The sequence below is a fragment of the Quercus lobata genome, chromosome 12 (genome assembly GCF_001633185.2).
Source record: "Quercus lobata isolate SW786 chromosome 12, ValleyOak3.0 Primary Assembly, whole genome shotgun sequence".
NCBI classification, from domain to species: Eukaryota; Viridiplantae; Streptophyta; class Magnoliopsida; order Fagales; family Fagaceae; genus Quercus; species Quercus lobata.
Window position 1 is genome coordinate 2,464,411 of NC_044915.1, and position 18,763 is coordinate 2,483,173.

At 32.3% G+C, this 18,763-nt stretch overlaps 2 protein-coding genes across 4 annotated transcripts; both read left to right on the forward strand.

The window, feature by feature from the left end:
* The first annotated feature begins 1,820 nt into the window (after positions 1–1,820).
* LOC115972211 (pectin acetylesterase 8-like) lies at positions 1,821–7,515 on the forward strand. Of its 2 annotated transcripts, none has more exons than XM_031092418.1 (13): positions 1,821–1,941; positions 3,503–3,624; positions 3,734–3,816; positions 4,214–4,343; positions 4,441–4,520; positions 4,646–4,732; positions 4,815–4,939; positions 5,045–5,105; positions 5,414–5,467; positions 5,550–5,627; positions 6,506–6,611; positions 6,775–6,920; positions 7,086–7,515. In XM_031092418.1, the coding sequence occupies exons 1-13, from the start codon at positions 1,877–1,879 to the stop codon at positions 7,212–7,214; spliced, it is 1,266 nt and encodes a 421-aa protein (XP_030948278.1). In that variant the 5' UTR covers positions 1,821–1,876; the 3' UTR covers positions 7,215–7,515. The 2 variants fall into 2 exon arrangements, with proteins under 2 accessions (XP_030948278.1, XP_030948279.1); XM_031092419.1 differs by having other exon boundaries at positions 1,878–2,167.
* A 1,593-nt stretch (positions 7,516–9,108) lies between these two features.
* Positions 9,109–18,227, forward strand: LOC115972213 (pectin acetylesterase 8-like). Of its 2 annotated transcripts, none has more exons than XM_031092420.1 (13): positions 9,109–10,285; positions 14,042–14,163; positions 14,285–14,367; positions 14,766–14,895; positions 15,014–15,093; positions 15,196–15,282; positions 15,362–15,486; positions 15,600–15,660; positions 15,924–15,977; positions 16,063–16,140; positions 17,146–17,251; positions 17,453–17,598; positions 17,764–18,227. In XM_031092420.1, exons 2-13 carry the CDS (start codon positions 14,043–14,045, stop codon positions 17,890–17,892), a joined length of 1,200 nt encoding a protein of 399 aa, XP_030948280.1. In that variant the 5' UTR covers positions 9,109–10,285; position 14,042; the 3' UTR covers positions 17,893–18,227. The 2 variants fall into 2 exon arrangements, with proteins under 2 accessions (XP_030948280.1, XP_030948281.1); XM_031092421.1 differs by lacking the exon at positions 9,109–10,285 and adding an exon at positions 12,599–12,849.
* The last annotated feature ends 536 nt before the right edge of the window (positions 18,228–18,763 follow it).

Below are 18,763 nucleotides of genomic sequence, written 5' to 3' on the forward strand. Positions count from 1 at the left end.
GTCAAAATAACGTCAATGAGATAGTGTAAAAATAAACAATGTATTGCAAATCATATTTTGTCATTTTAATAAATTGTAAAAAAACAATTAATAAAATTGATTGTGATGGTAGAATTCATGAAAAATCAATACTCAAAATTGAAAATAGTATAATTAAAATAAAAAAAGCTTCGTTAACTGGTGCATGAATGCATTGATTAAGGAATATATCAAACAAGTAATAAAAACAAATAAATAATTACCCCTTAAATTGAATGTTATGAAACTCTTTAAAAAAAAAAAAATCAATTACAATAAAAAACTTAATCTTAACGGATGCATTTTGAGTCTCTTTAACTAAACTTGAAATAAGCAAAATTAAAACTCATTTCTTAGTGAGTTTTGAATTGATTGTAGTTGATACATAACAAATTTCTTGTCAATATATATAAACAGTTGTGGTCTTGAAGGAGCTAGGGTTTGTTTGGTTAGATGTTTTGAGAGATTAAAAAAACGTTTTTAATATCTAAAACTCTTTTTTGCAACCACAACATTTTTTTTTTTTTAAACACTCATTTTAAACTGAAAATACAGTTTTCTAATAGCTTATATAAACGAACTCTTATTCTTGGACCACAACTTTTGTGCCACAATTTTGATGTGCTGTAATTAATTGTTTATCACTTTTACATGAATCTAACATTTTAATAGAAAATTTATGTTAATGAATACTCTAAAGGTATTAGTTTCGAAAATATTTTTAGAAATTTTTTAAGGAAAAAGAAAAAGAAATTAATTTTTTTGAAAGTTTTTTTAAAATAATTTATTAACAAATATTATCGGCCATTCATTAGCTGGATTCTTTATAAAATAAATAGATCTAATATTACAAATTAAACCACAATTTTTGTCACAATTACCTAAATCACTGTTAAAAATATGTAATTAAATAATTAAATTTATTAAATTTTAATAATTGAAAATTTTGAAAAAAGCGTGATGTAATGATTTTAATTATAACAATGATTTTAATTATAACAAAAGTTTTTTTTTTTTTTGGGTCAAAATTATAGGAGTAACAAAAGTTGTGGCTTTAGTAAATCTCACTATCATTTTTGTTATAGAATTATTGATCTAATCTCATGGCTCTAGCTTTGCCCCACTCATTCATTTAGGTGAGAACGCGTAAAACGATAAGATTCATATTCATTGTTGAGCTCAGAAGTCAGAACCTCTCTCTCACTGTCAATTGACAATGTGCTAGTTCATGAGTCAGAGATGCTGGTCGCGGTGGACCCACAAAGCCGCGACAATATTAGATGTTTTGTTTTTAAGCGTTTTGTGGTCCGAAGAAAATGAGTGTCGGTTCTTGGGTGCTCTGCCGACTACTACACAGTCTACAGTCTACCCTACACTCTTTCCATTTCCAACTGAAACATGGGGCGTCAGGAAAGAGGTTTTAAAGAACAGTTTTTGGATTCGACTTCAATCCAGTAACCTGTATCACTGAACATATTAGATTGCAAATAAATGTTGAAGATGGAATAAGTGTACATATCCTAACAGTACAGTAGTTATTGGCCTTTGGACAGAAGTTAAACCCTTTCTAATGTTTAAGATCTTACTTAATGATAGTGCTTAAATAATAAAGACTGTTGTTTAAATATTATAATACATATTTTCATACATTTTTTTATTTCTACAAAACTTAAATAACATTATTAAAAATGCCTTACCAAACAAGTAATAAACAGCAGAAGACGTATTTCACATCACTCTAAACAAACGGACTCGTAATATTCTTTTTTAATTAAAAAAAAAAAAAAAAAACTTCCCTTATTTCTTCCTTGTGTTTGTGTTCATATAAATAAGCACTACTATCTCTCTCTCTCTCTCAATGTGGAAGCTCCCACTTATAAAAACTGGTTTTTGCATTGTTGGGAGCTCTCAGCTCTATACAGGGTATTATATTTAGATTTACTAAACTGGGTTCTTTTTATATATGTACATTCTTCTCTCTCTCTGTCTTTGTAGAAGCTCCTACTTATACAAACTGGTTTTTGCATTGTTGGGAGCTCTATACAGAATATTATATTTAGATTTACTAAACTGGGCTCTTTTTTTTTATACATTCTTTCAAAACAAGTTTGCTTGAGATTCCCTCCTTTTTTTGCTAGTTCTAGTACAGGTACATGTGGTGATTCTTTTACTCTATATCTACTTTTCTCTTTTCTCCTCTTTTTGACAAGCCAGCCACCTTTATTCTGTTCACAAATTTGGATTCTTTTTTTCTGTTTGTAAGTAATAATAATGGTCTTTCAATATGGTGCAATGGATTTTTTCTTCTTTTCGTTTTCGTTTGTGACGAAGAAGTTGCTGTATAAATGTGTACACTTTAATGGGGTGGTAGTTTACTGCTTATTGTATTAATTTGTGTATGTGGGTGGTGAGAGTGTTTTTTTTTTTTTTTAATAATTTATGGAAATATGTTTGTTTGGGATATTTCCATGGGTGGAAGTAATGATTGTGATGTTTGTAATCAATTCCATCAATTATTTCACCAAATGGATTTAACTAATGGATGGAATTGATTTCTCAATCTTAATAATGAAATATGATAGATATCACTGCATGTATATGATATGGATTAAGTTTGTTTTCCTATCTTTGGTCTGAGAAGCTGGTGTTATTTGTCAATCTATTTCTTTTTCATTATTGATAGTAACGACGCGTATTTGATTATAAATCAGATATCAGTAACTGTATGTATTTGTTGATTATGGACAACTAAGTTTCTATCATTGGTCTGAGAAGCATGTGTCATATGTCAATCTATATTTTCATTATTAATAGCAATGATGTGCTATTTTATTCAATCCTTTGTTACTTTTTCTTTTCCCTTCTTCATTTATTTTTTTATGTGTAAATAATTTATCAGTTTTTTGTACCTATCTGGGTTTTTACATTTCTGGATATACCACTGATGTAATTGAGTTAAAGTATTTGTTCATAAGCCAATCTTATCCTATCCATCCCAACTTTGTCAGGCTACTATTTTGTTACCCCATGATGATATATATATATATATATATATATATATAAGTAGCACCTTTAAAGGATTTTTTCATGAAAGATTTGATTTAATTGGGTTTTGGTTTTGTCGAATAACTCAAGTAAGTATTTTACACTAATGAAATCATGTCTATAGAGTGCATTGGTAATCATATTATAGATTTTATGATTTCCAAGCAAAAGAAGTGGAAGATGGAATTGATAAATTTTCTTTTGATGCCTTCATATCAAACTAGTTTATCAATTTACTCAGGATTATGATTCTATTATCTATTTGGAAATTATGTATGGAATGAATTTTTTTCTTCTTTCATTGAGCTACTTGTCGATCAATTTACTTGTACTTACAGAAAATTCTGAAAGCAATGACCTGATCTGTTTTCTCCTCTGCGTTATCTTAGTTTTCTTCAAAATTTTCTGTATTTTGAACAATAAATTTTGATATGCACAGAATGGCTGGGACAAGATTTATCCAATGGTTGAATCTTCTAGTATTTGCACTTGTAATGCTCAAAACAGAAGGTGTTGATGTAGGAATTACTTTTGTCCAGGGTGCAGTGGCAAAAGGAGCTGGTAAGAAACCTCTTGCAAAATAAACTGAATAAATCCTTTTCCTTTCATAAACAATAAATTCTTTCAAATCTTCTTTTCATTCTGTTCTGAAATTTGACATATGGAGCAGTTTGTCTGGATGGAAGTCCTCCAGCTTATCACTGGGATAAGGGATTTGGTGCAGGAATTAACAATTGGTTGGTTCACTTTGAGGTTTGTCTTTTTGTCATATCCTGTCTAGTGTTTAGCAATTTCTTTACCAACTAAAGAAACAATGGAATAATTAATGCTTGAACGGATTGCTTACAGAAAAAAGAAAAGGGTAAAATTGCTAATACTGAAGCAATTTTTCTCCAACAGTGCAATAATGCCAATTCATCTGCTTTTATTGATTTATTCTAAATAAAACTAATAGAAAAAGCTGAATATTGTAATTATCCTAACATGTTATGACATTTGACTTGAATGCAAAAATTTTCATTCGAATCTACTTCTTGAAGGCTTTAACAGTTTTTTTTAGTTAAATTCTTAAGTTATAAAATATTTGGGTCAATCTTAAATTTCTAATATCTCTATGTTATTTATATGTTACTTTTTTTCCGGTTCTTAGGGAGGTGGATGGTGCAACAATGTGACCACTTGCCGTTCCCGTACAAAGACTCGTTTAGGTTCATCTAAGCTTATGGACAAGGAAATTGCCTTCTCTGGGATTCTGAGTAGATTCCAAAAGTTTAATCCTGGTATGACTTAATTGTTTATTGATTTAGCTAATTTTTTTAAAGCTTTTGTTAACCTTGTTCTCTGAATTCATTAATGGAATCTGTTTCAAATATCCAGACTTCTACAATTGGAATAGAATTAAGGTTAGATACTGTGATGGGGCATCATTTACCGGTGATGTAGCTGCAATCAATCCAGTAAGTTATTTGAAATTCATTTGGAATTTCAATTTTTAACTTCAGATGAGAACCTGATTCTAGTGTATTTTTTTGTTTATTTTTCCTTTTCTTGTTGGGTTTTAATTAAATAATAATTTGATCAGGCTAATAATCTTCACTTCAGAGGAGCAAGGGTTTGGCGTGCTGTAATTGAGGACCTATTATCAAAAGGAATGAAAGATGCAAAAAATGTATAGTCAATCCCTATAATCATTTGTTGATTTTTCCCCACCTGTAATCCTCACCCTATAACTTGTTAGGACTTGACTACAGGCTATTCTCTCTGGTTGTTCGGCTGGTGGATTGACTTCTATTTTGCATTGTGATAGCTTCCGATCTCTTGTACCTGTTGGTGCTAAAGTTAAATGCCTAGCAGATGCTGGTTACTTCATCAATGTGTAAGCTCATATATTTGTTCTTCTACTTTTACTTCATAACCTAATCAGTTTGAGAGTTGGTGTTGTTACACATTCATGTAAATTTCCCCGAACGTTGTCTAACAGGAATGATGTTTCTGGAGCACAACACATTCAAGAATTCTACAGTCAAGTGGTTGCAACACATGTATTCATACCTCTCTCTCTCCCCCCCCCCCCTGGATGAGGAACTTTTGTTTTGCAATTTGATGGTTTTTGCACCTATACTGCTATGATTTGGAAATTTATTATTTATTTTCCCAGTTCCTCACTTATTCAAGTCTCTTTTTTATATCTAGCAAGACAATAGAATTTATCCATTCTCTCTTTCGAGGAAAGGAGAGCTCCTCCATTTTGTCAAGCTTTCATTCTATTTTAAAGATTAATACCTGTTCTACACCAAAAAAACAAAATCAATACCTGATTCTCAATGTAAATCTTTCTTTTGGAGTCTAGGGTTCAGCAAAGAATTTGCCTTCATCATGCACTTCAAAAATGAGACCAGGGTTGGTAAGTGCGTCTATTGTGGTATTAGTTTCACACTTCACCATTTGCTTTTCAATGTTTCCAACATTTCTCAATTATATTGTAGTGTTTCTTTCCCCAAAATATGGCAGAGCATATTCAAACACCAATCTTTTTCGTAAATGCAGCCTATGATTCATGGCAGGTAAGCTCATTGTAGTCCATGACAAAGATTACTATTTCTTGAAGTTCTTTTTAATTAGATGTATTAGATATTTACATGTACCATTGTTCCTCTGCTTCTAGTCTATTGTGAGAATTCCTTTTAACACTTTCCTTCAAATATATACGCATGATAGTTCCATGGCCTTGAAGGTAAAATAAATGTATGAACTGAAAATTAGATAAGTGGCCACTAGCTTGGTTTAAGAAGTATGAATTTCTTCTAGAATTGGTATCTCACTTGCTGTTGAACTTATGTGCATTATAACTTCTTAAGCAACATTATTGACATTATTTAAACTTTGAGAAGCAATTTCAAATGTCATCTTTTGAACTCCGGCCTTATGGTTGATGTAATGTAATTCATTTTCTTTTAAAATAATATATATTGAAGTTATCTCATTTTTAGTGAAATTGGAACCCAAGGCCAGCCCCAAATCCTCCTTCACTCACCTGATGAGACTGTGTGTTTTAGGATTTATCTGTTTTTCTCTTAGTGGGATGTACCCATTTTGTATTTTTTCCCTCTAAAACTTATATTCTGCTTCTGGAAAAAGATTTTGAGAAGCATTCTCTGATAATGAAAAAAAAAAAAAAAAAAACCTCGAGAACAATATGATGGAAAAGCATCATGTGATTATTGGATGTCTACTTTCTTTCTCTGGTGATTATCCTACTTCACAATTTTTTTGCCCAATTATTTTCATATTAACGAAAAATAATTGCATGCATTATTAAATACTGATGACAAATGGTAACACACATATCTATAAATGAAATTATTACTTTTAGCGTTTACTTTCAGAGAAAAATTTCTCCCTTTCATTCCTTTTAAGACCTGAATTCATTGTATTCTTTCAGATAAAAAACATTTTGGCACCAGGCGTAGCTGATCCCCATGGCACCTGGCATGACTGCAAACTTAATGTAAAGAAATGCTCACCCAATCAAATTAAAACCATGCAAGGTGAATAACAAAAGCCTCTTTCTTATCCTTAAAACAATTCTTCAAGGAGGCAAGCATAGAGTTCTTCAAGCATATAGAATACCATTGCTATATATCGAGGAACAGGATTGGTAATGATAATAACTGGCTTCTGGATACTTATTATTATGATGTTTATTTTCAGATTTTAGGCTGCAATTCTTAAGTGCATTGAGTAAAGCTGGCACCTCTTCATCTAAGGGACTATTTATTGACTCTTGTTATGCCCACTGCCAAACCGAAATGCAGGAGACATGGTTAAGGGATGATTCTCCAGTGCTGGGTAAAACGGTAAGGAGCAGCTTTTTCCCTTTCTTCCTTTGTTGTTGTCCATTATTTTACTATCACATTCTTCTTCATCTTATTTTTTACCTTTCATTGTTGATTTCCTTTCCTTTTCTTTTTTTCGCCGTGGAGAAACTCATTCCATTATTTGTATGAAAAAATATTCTGCAGACAATTTCAAAGGCAGTTGGAGACTGGTATTATGACCGAAGTCCCTTCCAAAAGATAGATTGCCCTTACCCTTGCAACCCCACTTGCCACAACCGTATTTTCGATCCACATGAACATCCAGAACTATAGATTTATGTCAAAATTTATCATTTCTATGAATGATAGTTATAGGTAAAATGAGCTTGAATAAGAAAAAATGAAAAGAAAATTAATGATTTATCAAGACTTTGAAATAAGCAGAAGGCACCACTGCACCAAATTGTGTGCTGGGTGTCTTTTCCTATTGTTTGTGTATTCAATATTTACTCAAGATAAAAAAGAAAAGAAATCAACACATTCAGTGTTGATTCTATTATGAGCATTTATATCATGTTGTATAAGAATTCTATTATGAGCATCTATATCATATGGTAAAAGAATTCTACTCTGAGCATCTATATGTAGCACTGGGTGTTTATCAAAAAAATATGTAGCACTGGGTTTAGCTCCAGTCATCTTGCAACGATGTAGTACATCAACAATATATTTAGTTTGAGAAAGGTATAAATTGGATGCATTACGATCAACCTTGATTTTTAAAAGATAATGCAGAGGTCCTAAATCCTTCAGACTAAAGTCACCTTTCAGGCAGTTTATCAGATGAAGAATGAATGGTAGACTAGTTTCAGTGACTATGATATCGGCTATGTAAATTAGAATGAAAATCTTCATACCTGATTTATCATAAGTAAATAAAGAATAATAAACTGAATCATAAATTAGAATGAAAATCTTCATACCCGATTTACCAGAAGTAAATAAAGAATAATTAACATAAGATTCAGTGAAGTCAAGACTGAGTAAGATAATTGTGTAAGTCAATTAAACCAAGTACGTGGTGCTTGCTTGAGACCGTTGATGGTTCTTCAATTTGCACATATAATTTGGAGAAGTTGAATCAACAAACCGGTGGGTTGCTCCATATAAACCTCTTCTTCCAAAGTCCCATGTAGGAAGGCATTTGAGACATAGAGGCCAATTAAAATGAATTGCAAGTACTACTCTAATGGTTGCTGGTTTGATAACAGGACTGAAAGTCTCTTTGTATTCCAAACAAACCATCTTGTTGTTGGAATCCCTTAGCCACCAATCGGGCCTTGAACCTCTCAATAGAGCTTGCTTCACTTTATAAACCCATTTGTTGCGGATTACATTCTTGTTGGCTGGTCTTGGACATAGGCTCCAACTATCATTAGCATGCAATGCAGGAAATTCATCCTGCATTCCCTTTTGCCATTCCTTAAACTTGACAGCTTGAGTGTAAGAAGAGGGTTTAGTAGTTGTTGCAAGAGTATGCAATGCACACAATGGGATGTTTAGTGGAATAATAAACCTGATAGTCTGGAAAGGTCTTTGGGCAATGAATACCAGATTTACTAAGTAACCATAGGGTGATCATTGTGAGGTGCAGAAGACGAGTCCAATGAGGAGTTTGATGATAGGGTGGTATCTGTTGTGGGTTGATTTGATGATTCAAGAGGGGTTGTAGGGCTGTTACAACTGGTGTTGAATAAGAATATGGTCGACGGGTCTTAGGTGCTGCTATATGTGAATCAGGCAAGGTAACGACAGGTTGTGAAATTGTAGTTTAAGGAAAAGAGGTTATTACCTGATTTGTGGAGTTGGAGTTGCAGGGATTCTGTCTCACTTGGTCAGAATCTGTTGCAGCAGACTTAAGTAAGTTGAGACTCTCCCTTCAGTCAGGAAATTGAAGTTCATCAAAGACCGCATGTCAAATCAAGTAGACTCTATTGGTACTTGGATCAAGACACCTATATCCTCTGTGATTAGCACAATACCACAAGAATATGCACCTTTTGGAATGAAAAAGCAGTTTGTGGATTGTTATAAGACAAGGAGAGCAAGCACAACCAAAAGTAATCAGGTGTTAAATTAAGGAGCACTTGAAATGGTGACTGATTATCCAAGACTGTTGTGGGTAATCTATTAATAAGATAAATGGCTGTATTGAAAGTTTCAACCCAAAATGTTTTTGGTAGATGAGATTGAGCAACTAAAGACAACCCTGTTTCCACCAAATGTCTGTGTTTCCTCTCAGCTAGGCCATTTTACTGAGGAGTATGAGGACAAGATATGTGATGCATCATAAAGATGAGTTTGTTAGTGATAGACTTTGCAAATTGTATTTATCATGTAATTTGAATTAAAAGACTTCAGAGTGGAAGATCTAGTGTGTGTAATGCACAAACATGAGCCATTTCTTGCAGTAATCTCATCACCGAGGTATGGTACACTTAGTTCCAAGTTATTCATATCAGCAGTGATATGATTTTTTTGCTCCACTATCAGCAAACCAAGTTTAATCTTCATCTGACTTGAATTCGGCAGCCATAGCTACCAATTGAGCTGGTGGGTGTCGTCCTTAATAAGCAAAATCCATTATGTGAAAACAATCAAGAGCTCGATATCCTTGCTTACCACAACTCTGACAAGTTGGTCTGCTGTTGGCTAGAAAGGTAGAAGAGCCACTGCCTGGATTTTGTGAAGGATTCTTCTTCTGATTTGATGGAGAACCTATAAGCTGTTCAGCTTGAAACTCATCAAAGGACCATTCACTGTGACTGAGTGGCCACTGTATAATATGTGATAAAAAGGATGATATGAGGGATTACACCCTGAACTTTTGTTTTAACCAATTTACTACTTTTAACTTTGCACTGTGCCAAATTAGTACTTCAGTTAGTTTGGCATTAAAAACTAACGGACTAGTCCCGTGAGACACGCATGAACATATATAAACATTATCTGAAACCAGTGGAAAGGAGAGAGAAGCCTGCGTTCAGTTTAGAGATAGAAAGAGACCTAGGAGAGAGAGAAAGAGAGGATCCCTCTCAATCCAACCGCACCATCCCTCAATCTTGCCACTGATCTCGCCTTTTTTTAATCTCAAAGTATCTGAATTTCTTTGTCCCGTTGCAGTTTGTGGGTTCAATTTTCTACACAAAAATCGTCGTTCAAGGGGTTCATGGTCAGTTGGTCACTCTATTAGCAACTAGGAGTAGAAGGTGTTAAGCCTATTTAAAAGGTGTTATTGAAGAAGTGTGAGAAGGAAGGTTTTGTATCAGAGGTTGAGTATATGACTTGAAAAAACAAAAAAAGAAAAACTGAGGAGATCCTCTCTCCCTCTCAACTGAATGCAGGTTTATCTCTCTTCTCTCCACTTGTTTCAACTGATTTTTTTTATCTTCATGACTGTCTCACATAATGAAGTACTAATTTGGCACATGTGTAAAGTTCTGGAACTAAATTTGCTAAAATGAAAGTTTAGGGGGGGATGGGGGTGTTTAGGCATTTTTTCCAATGTTAGGTTATAAGTTATTAGTTTTAATTTAAACTCAATATTGAAATTATTTTATTTCCCAATCAATAACAGCAAGTAGCAATATGTCATTTAGGCTTTGTTGTGAGCGTATTATGAATATAGTGTTTTTCATATAAGATAAACTATAAGTTTATTGTATATTGTTTATTAATACGATGAAGATCCTAATTATTGTTGCTAATATTAAATCTTGGAAATCATTTGTTGTTTTTAAATACAATCAACATATGAATTATTGTTGTTAAGTAAACTCCAAGTGAGATCTAAATACAATAAACTTTTATATTAGATGAACAAATTTATACTTTTATTGTTAGGCTTACTATTTTTTCCCCCATATTTTAGATCAAATTGGTTTGTTATCGGTTTTTTTTTTTGGTTTAAAGATATTATCAAGATGATTATATTCAAGTTCATTTCAGCGAGGCGTGATTAACTCATAATCAAATGAGTCTCATTGCATTAGAAAGTAACAAAAACTAATAAATAAATACTATTTTCACTGAATGTTATGTAGCTCTCTAGAAATATTAATTGATTGCAATAAAAAAAAACTCAATCTTAATCATTGACACTTGTTAATCAAACCCTACAAGAAATAAGCAAATCTAAACTCATTTTTCAGTGAGTTCTTAATTTATTCTTATCGACGCATAACATAATTGACTTCAATAGTAAATTCATATAAAAATTGATGTTACTCTATTTTGTAAAAAAAAAAAAAAAAGGGTTATGAGTTTCGAGTTATTCTAGGACCACTATTTTTGCCACCATTCATATGACAGGTTGAGACTAGATGTCTATTATTTTAATAGAGACTCACTATCTTTTCTTTACCATTCAAGCTCTAGTCTTGCTCCACTCATTTAGGAGAGAACGCATAACATGATAAGATTCTTGGTGTCCGTTTGGGAATTAGTTATTTTTGTCACTAGTATCTTATTTATATAATACTAGCCTCTAAGCACATGCTCTTCTATTATTATTATTTTTTATAAAAGGAAACACACCTCTTTGTAAAGAAAGATGATGATGAAAAATTGTGGATAACAAAGGAATTATAGAAAGAGACTTGAGAAAGAGATAAATAAGAAGAGATTAAAAAAAAAAAAAGCATTAGATTAGTAAAAAAAAAAAAATATCAAAACAAAAATACACAAACTAACATAATAATAATTTAACAATATCAAAGGAAACAAACCTTTTTAAAATTGGAGATGGTGATAAAGTTGGCAAAAAGTTGAGGCAATCCAAAAGCCCTGTGCAAGGAAACTAATGTGTGAGATAGATGGTGTGCGTTAATTTTTAGGAAAAAGATACTTGTGTAAGATATATCTAAATAGAGATAGAGCATGCTAACTTTAGAGTGCAAGGGAATTTTTGAACCATGAAAAAAGTCCATCCCAAACAAGAAAGCACCTTAAATAATAGTATAGATAAGATAAAAAGCTAAAACCTAGTCATAGCTTGTCACGTGACATTTCCTTTTTTCAAAAAACTAAAATTTATATTATTTAAAATAAAACGGAAATAATAAAAATAGTATGAGACTCGCAGAATAACTTAATATAGTTAAAAACTAGCTTTTAATAGGTTGTCAAACGCACACACATCTCTCTCTCTCTCTCTCTCTACAATTTGTTGAGAAGCTGGTCCAGTGGACCCACAAGCTTGAGACAAGCACACTTAAAGACCGAAAAAACATAAATATTTTTGTTTTGTTTTGTTTTGAGTGTTTTGTGGTCCATATGAATGAGTGTCGGTTCTTCAGTTATCTGATTACTATTAATTACACTCTTATCATGTCCAACTGAAATATATTAGGTCCACTAGGAGGACTATTGACGTGGTCCTTCTGACCTCCCAATCAAAAAAATACTGTTATTTATGCAAATGTGACATCATCTGATAATTTTTATTTTTATTTCCTTATGCTGATTAAGAAGCTCACACGTATATTTGCATAGATGACATCATCTCATTGGTCAGGGAGGACCACATCAGCAATCCTCCCGGTGTAAATAATAATTTCTCCTAAAATATAACCGTAAACAAATGAAAATTATTGAATACTCCGAGAGTATGCATTTATGGTACTCTGAAAATACCCTATAATTACCCGTAAACAAAGCACTTTTCTTTTCTATTTTGTGTGTTTGTGTTTATGTAAATAGGAGCTCTCTCTCTTCTTGTATTTAGAAGCTCCTACTAATTCAGTCCTTTCTCTTCATCAATAACAAACTGGTTTTTGCATTGCTGGGAGCAGTATATAGGGGATTATATTTAGATTACAAAACTGGGTTTTTTTTTTATTCACATTCTTTCAACAAAAAGAGAAAGCTCGCTTGAGATTTCCTACTTTTTTTGCTAGTTCTAGTTCAGGTACATGTGGTGATTCTTTTACTCTATATCTACTTTTCTTTTTTACGTCCATTGGGTTATGCAGCCACCTTTGTTTTGTTCACAATTCTGGTCTTTTTTTTTTTTTTGGGGTAAGTAATAATGGTCTCTCAATATGGTACAATGGATTTTTCCCGCTTTTCGTTTTGCATTTGTGATGAAGTTGCTATATATGTGTGTACAGTTTAATGGGGAGGCGGTATAATTTGGATATCTACATGGATGGAAGTTATCATGATGGTGTTTGTAAGCAATGTTTGTTGGTTGCGACTAGATTGAAAAACCCTTCTTCTGGTCAGAGAAAATCATCAAGTGGATTTAACTAATAGATGCAATTGATTTCTTAATCTAAATAATGAAATATGATAGATATCATTGATTGCATGTATTTGACGTGAGAGGCATGTGTCATGCAATTGACTAATTGATTGCATGTCTCATGTATCAATCTATTTTTTTTTTTTTTCCTGTTGATGGCAATAGCGGGTATTTGATCAAAATTCAGGTACCAGTAATTGACTAATTGCATGTTTTTGATATGGACGACTAAGTCTTGATCTTTGGTATGAGAATCATATGTCAATCTATATTTTTACTATTGATATCAATGATGTGCTATATTATCCTATCCTCTTTTTCTTTATTTATTTTATTTTTCTAATGTGTAATTTGTTTATCAGATGTTTGTATCTATCTGGGTTTTTACATTTTGGGAATTTCAATTGATATAAGCGTAATAAAATATTTGCTCATAAGCCAGTCTTATCATATCCATCCCAGCTTTGATGCAATTGGGTTTCGGTTTTGTCAAATAACTCAAGTATTTTTCACTAATGATATCATATCTTTAGAGTTAAAGTTGATTTATCTTGATAATCATATTGTAGATTTTATGATTTCTGAGCAAAAGAAAAGGAGGAGGACGGAATTGAGAAATTTTATTTTTATTTTTATGAATGCTTCATATCAAACTAGTTTATCAATTTACTCAGGGATTTTGATTCTATTACCTATTTGGAAATTATGTATGGGACAAAGTCATTAAGCTACTTGTTGATCAATTTACTTAATTGAAAATTCTGAAAGCAATGATCTGATCTGTTTTCTCCTCTGTGTTATCTTAGTTTTCTTCAATATTTTCTGCATTTTGATCACTCAATTTTGATATGCGCAGAATGGCTGGGACAAGATTAGTCCAATGGTTGAATATTCTAGTATGGGCACTAGTACTGCTCAAAACAGAAGGTGCTAATGTATCAATTACTATTGTTGAGGATGCGGTGGCAAAAGGAGCTGGTAAGAAATCTCTTGCAAGACAAGCTGATCAAAATTGGACCTATATTCTTTTCTTTTCAAAAACAATGCATTCTTCCAAATCTTTGTTTCAATATGTTCTGAAATTATACATATGGAGCAGTTTGTCTGGATGGAAGTCCGCCAGCTTATCACTGGGATAAGGGATTTGGTGCAGGAATTAACAATTGGTTGGTTCACATTGAGGTTTGTCCTTTTGTCACATCCTGTTTAGCCATTTCTTTACCAACTAAAGAAACAATGCCATAATAAATACTTGAACAGATTGCCTACAGGGAAAAAAGAAAAAGAAAAAGAAAAGAAATGGGTATTAATACTAAAGCAATTTTTCTAATGCCAAATGGTAACAATAAATATTACTTTTCAGCTTTTATGAAAAGAATTAGAAGAAGCTAAATATTGTAATTTTGATCACATGTTATGACATATGAATGCTAAAAATTTCTTTCAAATCTAGTTCTTGAAGGCTTTAACAGCTTTAATTAGTAAAATTATTAAGTTGCAAAAAAAAAAAAAAAAAAGAATAAACTTAATTTTCTAATATCTTGAAGTTATCTATATGGTACTTTTGTTCTGGTTCTTAGGGAGGTGGCTGGTGCAACAATGTCACCCTCTGTCTTAATCGTTCAGAAACTCGTTTAGGTTCATCTAAGCATATGGACAAGGCAGTTGCTTTCACTGGGATTCTGAGTAGAGTCCAAAATTATAATCCTGGTATGACTTAATTGTTTATTGTTTTAGTTAATCTTTCATGCTTTTTTCAGCTTGTGTCACCTCTGTTCCCCTGAGTTTTGCCTTTTAATGAAATTAATAAAATGTCTAAAATTTCCAGACTTCTACAACTGGAATAGAATTAAGATTAGATACTGTGATGGGGCATCATTTACTGGTGATGTAGAAGCAGTCGATCCAGTAAGTTAATTGGAATTTCAATTTTTAATTTCAGGGGAAGACCTGATTCCAGTGTATTTTTCCTTTTTCTTGGTGGGTTTTAATTAATAATAATTTGATCAGGCTACTAATCTTCACTTCAGAGGAGCAAGAATTTGGCCTGCAGTAATTGAGGACCTATTATCAAAAGGAATGAAAGATGCAAAAAATGTATGGTATATGTATATCCCTATTATCATTTGTTGATTTTCCACCTCCTGTAATCCTCACCCTGCCTATAACTTGTCAGGCTTTTCTTTCTGGTTGTTCTGCTGGTGGATTGGCTTCTATTTTGCATTGTGATAGCTTCCGAGCTCTCATACCTAGTGGTGCTACAGTTAAATGCCTATCAGATGCTGGTTACTTCATCAATGTGTAAGCTCATATATTTGTTCTTCTATCTTGACTTCATATCATAAACAGTTTTTAGAGTTGGTGTAGTTAGTAGTTACACATTCATGTAATTAGCACCTAGCATTGTCTAACAGGAAAGATATTTCTGGAGCACAACACATTGAAGAATTCTACAGTCAAGTAGTTGCAACGCATGTATTATTCAAACCTCTCTCTCTCCCTTGTATGAATTGGCAATTTATATTGCAGTTGTTTTTTTAGTTGCTCACTTATTCAAGTGTCTCTTTTTTATGTCCAACAAGACAATAGAATTTATCCATTTTTTCAAGCTTTCATTCAATTTTAAAAATTAATACCTATTGCTTTCATTCAATTTTAAAAATTAATACCTATTCTCCACCAAAAAAAGAAATAAGCAATACCTGATTCTTAATGTAAATCTTTCTTTCGGTGTGTAGGGTTCAGCAAAGAATTTGCCTTCATCATGCACTTCAAAAATAAAACCAGAGTTGGTAAGTGTGTCTATTGTGGTATTATTAGTTTCACAGTTCACCATTTCCTCTTCACCGTTACCAACATTTCTCAATTGTTTTGTAGTGTTTCTTTCCCCAAAATGTGGCACATGAAATTAAAACACCAATAATTTTTGTAAATGCAGCCTATGATTCATGGCAGGTAAGCTCATTGTATTCCATGACAAAGTTACAATTTCTTGAATTTATTTTCAATTTGATGTGTTACTATCCTCTGCTTGCAAGAAATCTTTTAAACTTTCCTTTTAATATATACATAGGATAGCTCCTTATCCTTGAAGGTAAAATAAATGTATAAACTGAAAAATAGAAAACTGGCCACTAGCTTGGTTTAAGAAGTATGAATGTCTTCAAGAATTGGTATCTCACTTGCTTTTGAACTTATTTGCATTTAACATGAGATGGTTCTGATATATGGAGACCACTCCATTTCTCATCCATAAATAATTAAAAGAAGGATAAAATTGGTATTGCCTCCCTAAGTCCCTTCATCTTAGACGATATATAACATCATAACTTCTTAAGCAACATTACTGACATAGTTTAAACTTTGAGAAGCAACTTCAAATATCTTCCTTTGGACTGAGGCATTTTGCTTGATGTAATGGTAATTCGTTTTCATTTTAAAAATCTAATTTAAGTTAATCTGATTTTTAGTGAAATTGGAACCTAAGGCCAACCCCAATCCACCACACTCATTTCCCCACCTGAGCCAAGGCCTTGGTGCTTTGAAGAATGGTTTACCACCTTCACTCACTTGATGTGACTGTATTTTGGGATTTGTCTCTTTTTTTTTTTGGTAACTGGGATGTTTCATTCAATATTTTTCCCCTCCAAACCTTATATTCTGTTTTTGGAAAAAGCTTTTGTGAAGCTTTCTCTGACAAATGAATAGAAAAAACAAAAAATTAATAAATAAATAAATTCAAGAAAAATATGATGGAAAAGCATCATGTGATTATTTGACGTCTACTTTCTTTTTTATTTTTTTGTGATTATTCTACTTCACAAATTTTTTGCCCATACTGATGACAAATGGTAAGACATATCTATAAATGAAATTATTATTTTTAGTATCTACTTTCATTTCAAAATTAATCCCTTTCATTCCTCTAAGAGCTGTACTATACTCATTGTTTTCTTTCAGATTAAAAACATTTTGGTACCAACTATAGTTGATCCTCATGGCACCTGGCATAATTGCAGACGTAATATAAAGAAGTGCTCGGACGATCAAATTCAAACCATGCAAGGTGAATACCTAAAGCCTCTTTCTTATCCTTGAACAATTTTTCAAGGAGGCAAGCATAGATTTTCAACAACATCATCTTGTCTTCAAGAATAGAGTTCTTCAAGTATATAGAATACCATTGCTATATATCAAGGAACAAGATTGGTAATGATAAGAACTGGCTTCTGGAAATTTGGCGTATTATCTTGATGTCTATTTTCAGGTTTTAGGCTTGACTTCTTAAAAGCATTGGAAAACACTGGCAACTCTTCATCTAAGGGACTATTTATCGACTCTTGCTATGACCACTGCCAAACCGAATTGCAGGAGACATGGTTATTTGATGATTCTCCATTGCTGGCTAAAACAGTAAGAAGCAACTTTATCTTCAATATTTCTTCTTCTTCTATTATTTTTTCAATTATTTTACTATCACATTTTTCTTCATATTCTTTTTTACCATTCATTGTTGATTTCCCTTTTTCGCTGTGGAGTAACTCATTCCATTTTTTTGTATGAAAAACAATTCTACAGACAATTGCAAAGGCTGTTGGAGACTGGTATTATGACCGAAGGCCCTTCCAAAAGATAGATTGCCCTTATCCTTGCAACCCCACTTGCCACAACCTTGTTACCGTTTTACAAGAACACCCAGATCTATAGATTAATGTCAAAATTTATCATTTATATGAATGATAGTTATAGGTAAAATAAGCTTTGATAAGAAATAAGGAAAATAAAATTAATGATTTATCAAGTCTTCAAAATAAGAAAAAGGCACCACTGCACCAAATGGTGTTCTAGGTGTCTTTCCCCATTGCTTATGTATTCAACACTTAATCAAGAATTTTTTTTTTTTTTTTTGATACATTCAATGTTGATTCTATTATGAGCATCAATATCATATTGCAAAGGAATTCTACTCTGAGCATCTATATGTGTATAATAAACAATTTCACGTTGGATGAGATGTGAACTCAATAGTCATTATTGGAAGACTTTTATTATTCTTTTTAAAATTTTTAGAGTTTTAGGTTTTATAATTTTATTTCCTTGTTTTTAGTAGCTTCATGATAATTTTTGTGATTGTGTATCAAGGGACATGTTTAGGAATCTTTTATTTGGAAAATAATGTTTTTCCTTTATATCCATCTCCCATATACAAATGGCCTTGTTGTCTAATGATAAATTTCATCCAAATCAATGAAAAGAAAAGATTCAGGGCTTGATTCAGCATTGGCATGCATTATAACGATGCAGATCACAAAGAGTTATCAGCTCAAAACCTGAGTTCCCTAATGCCAATCCTGCCATCCTTTGAAGCTTTATCCTCAACCTCAATGTGTGCAATCTAAAATACAAAGTGTAATCTAACATACAAAGTGTCTTAGCGAACGAGAGATTTTACAAAGCATAAACTCAAACTCTCAAAAAAAAAAAAAAAAAAAAAAAAAAAAAAAAAAAAAAAAGAAAAAGAAAAAGAAAAGGAGGGGGAGGGGAGAGAGGATAAGATAAGTTTGCAAGAAGCGTCATA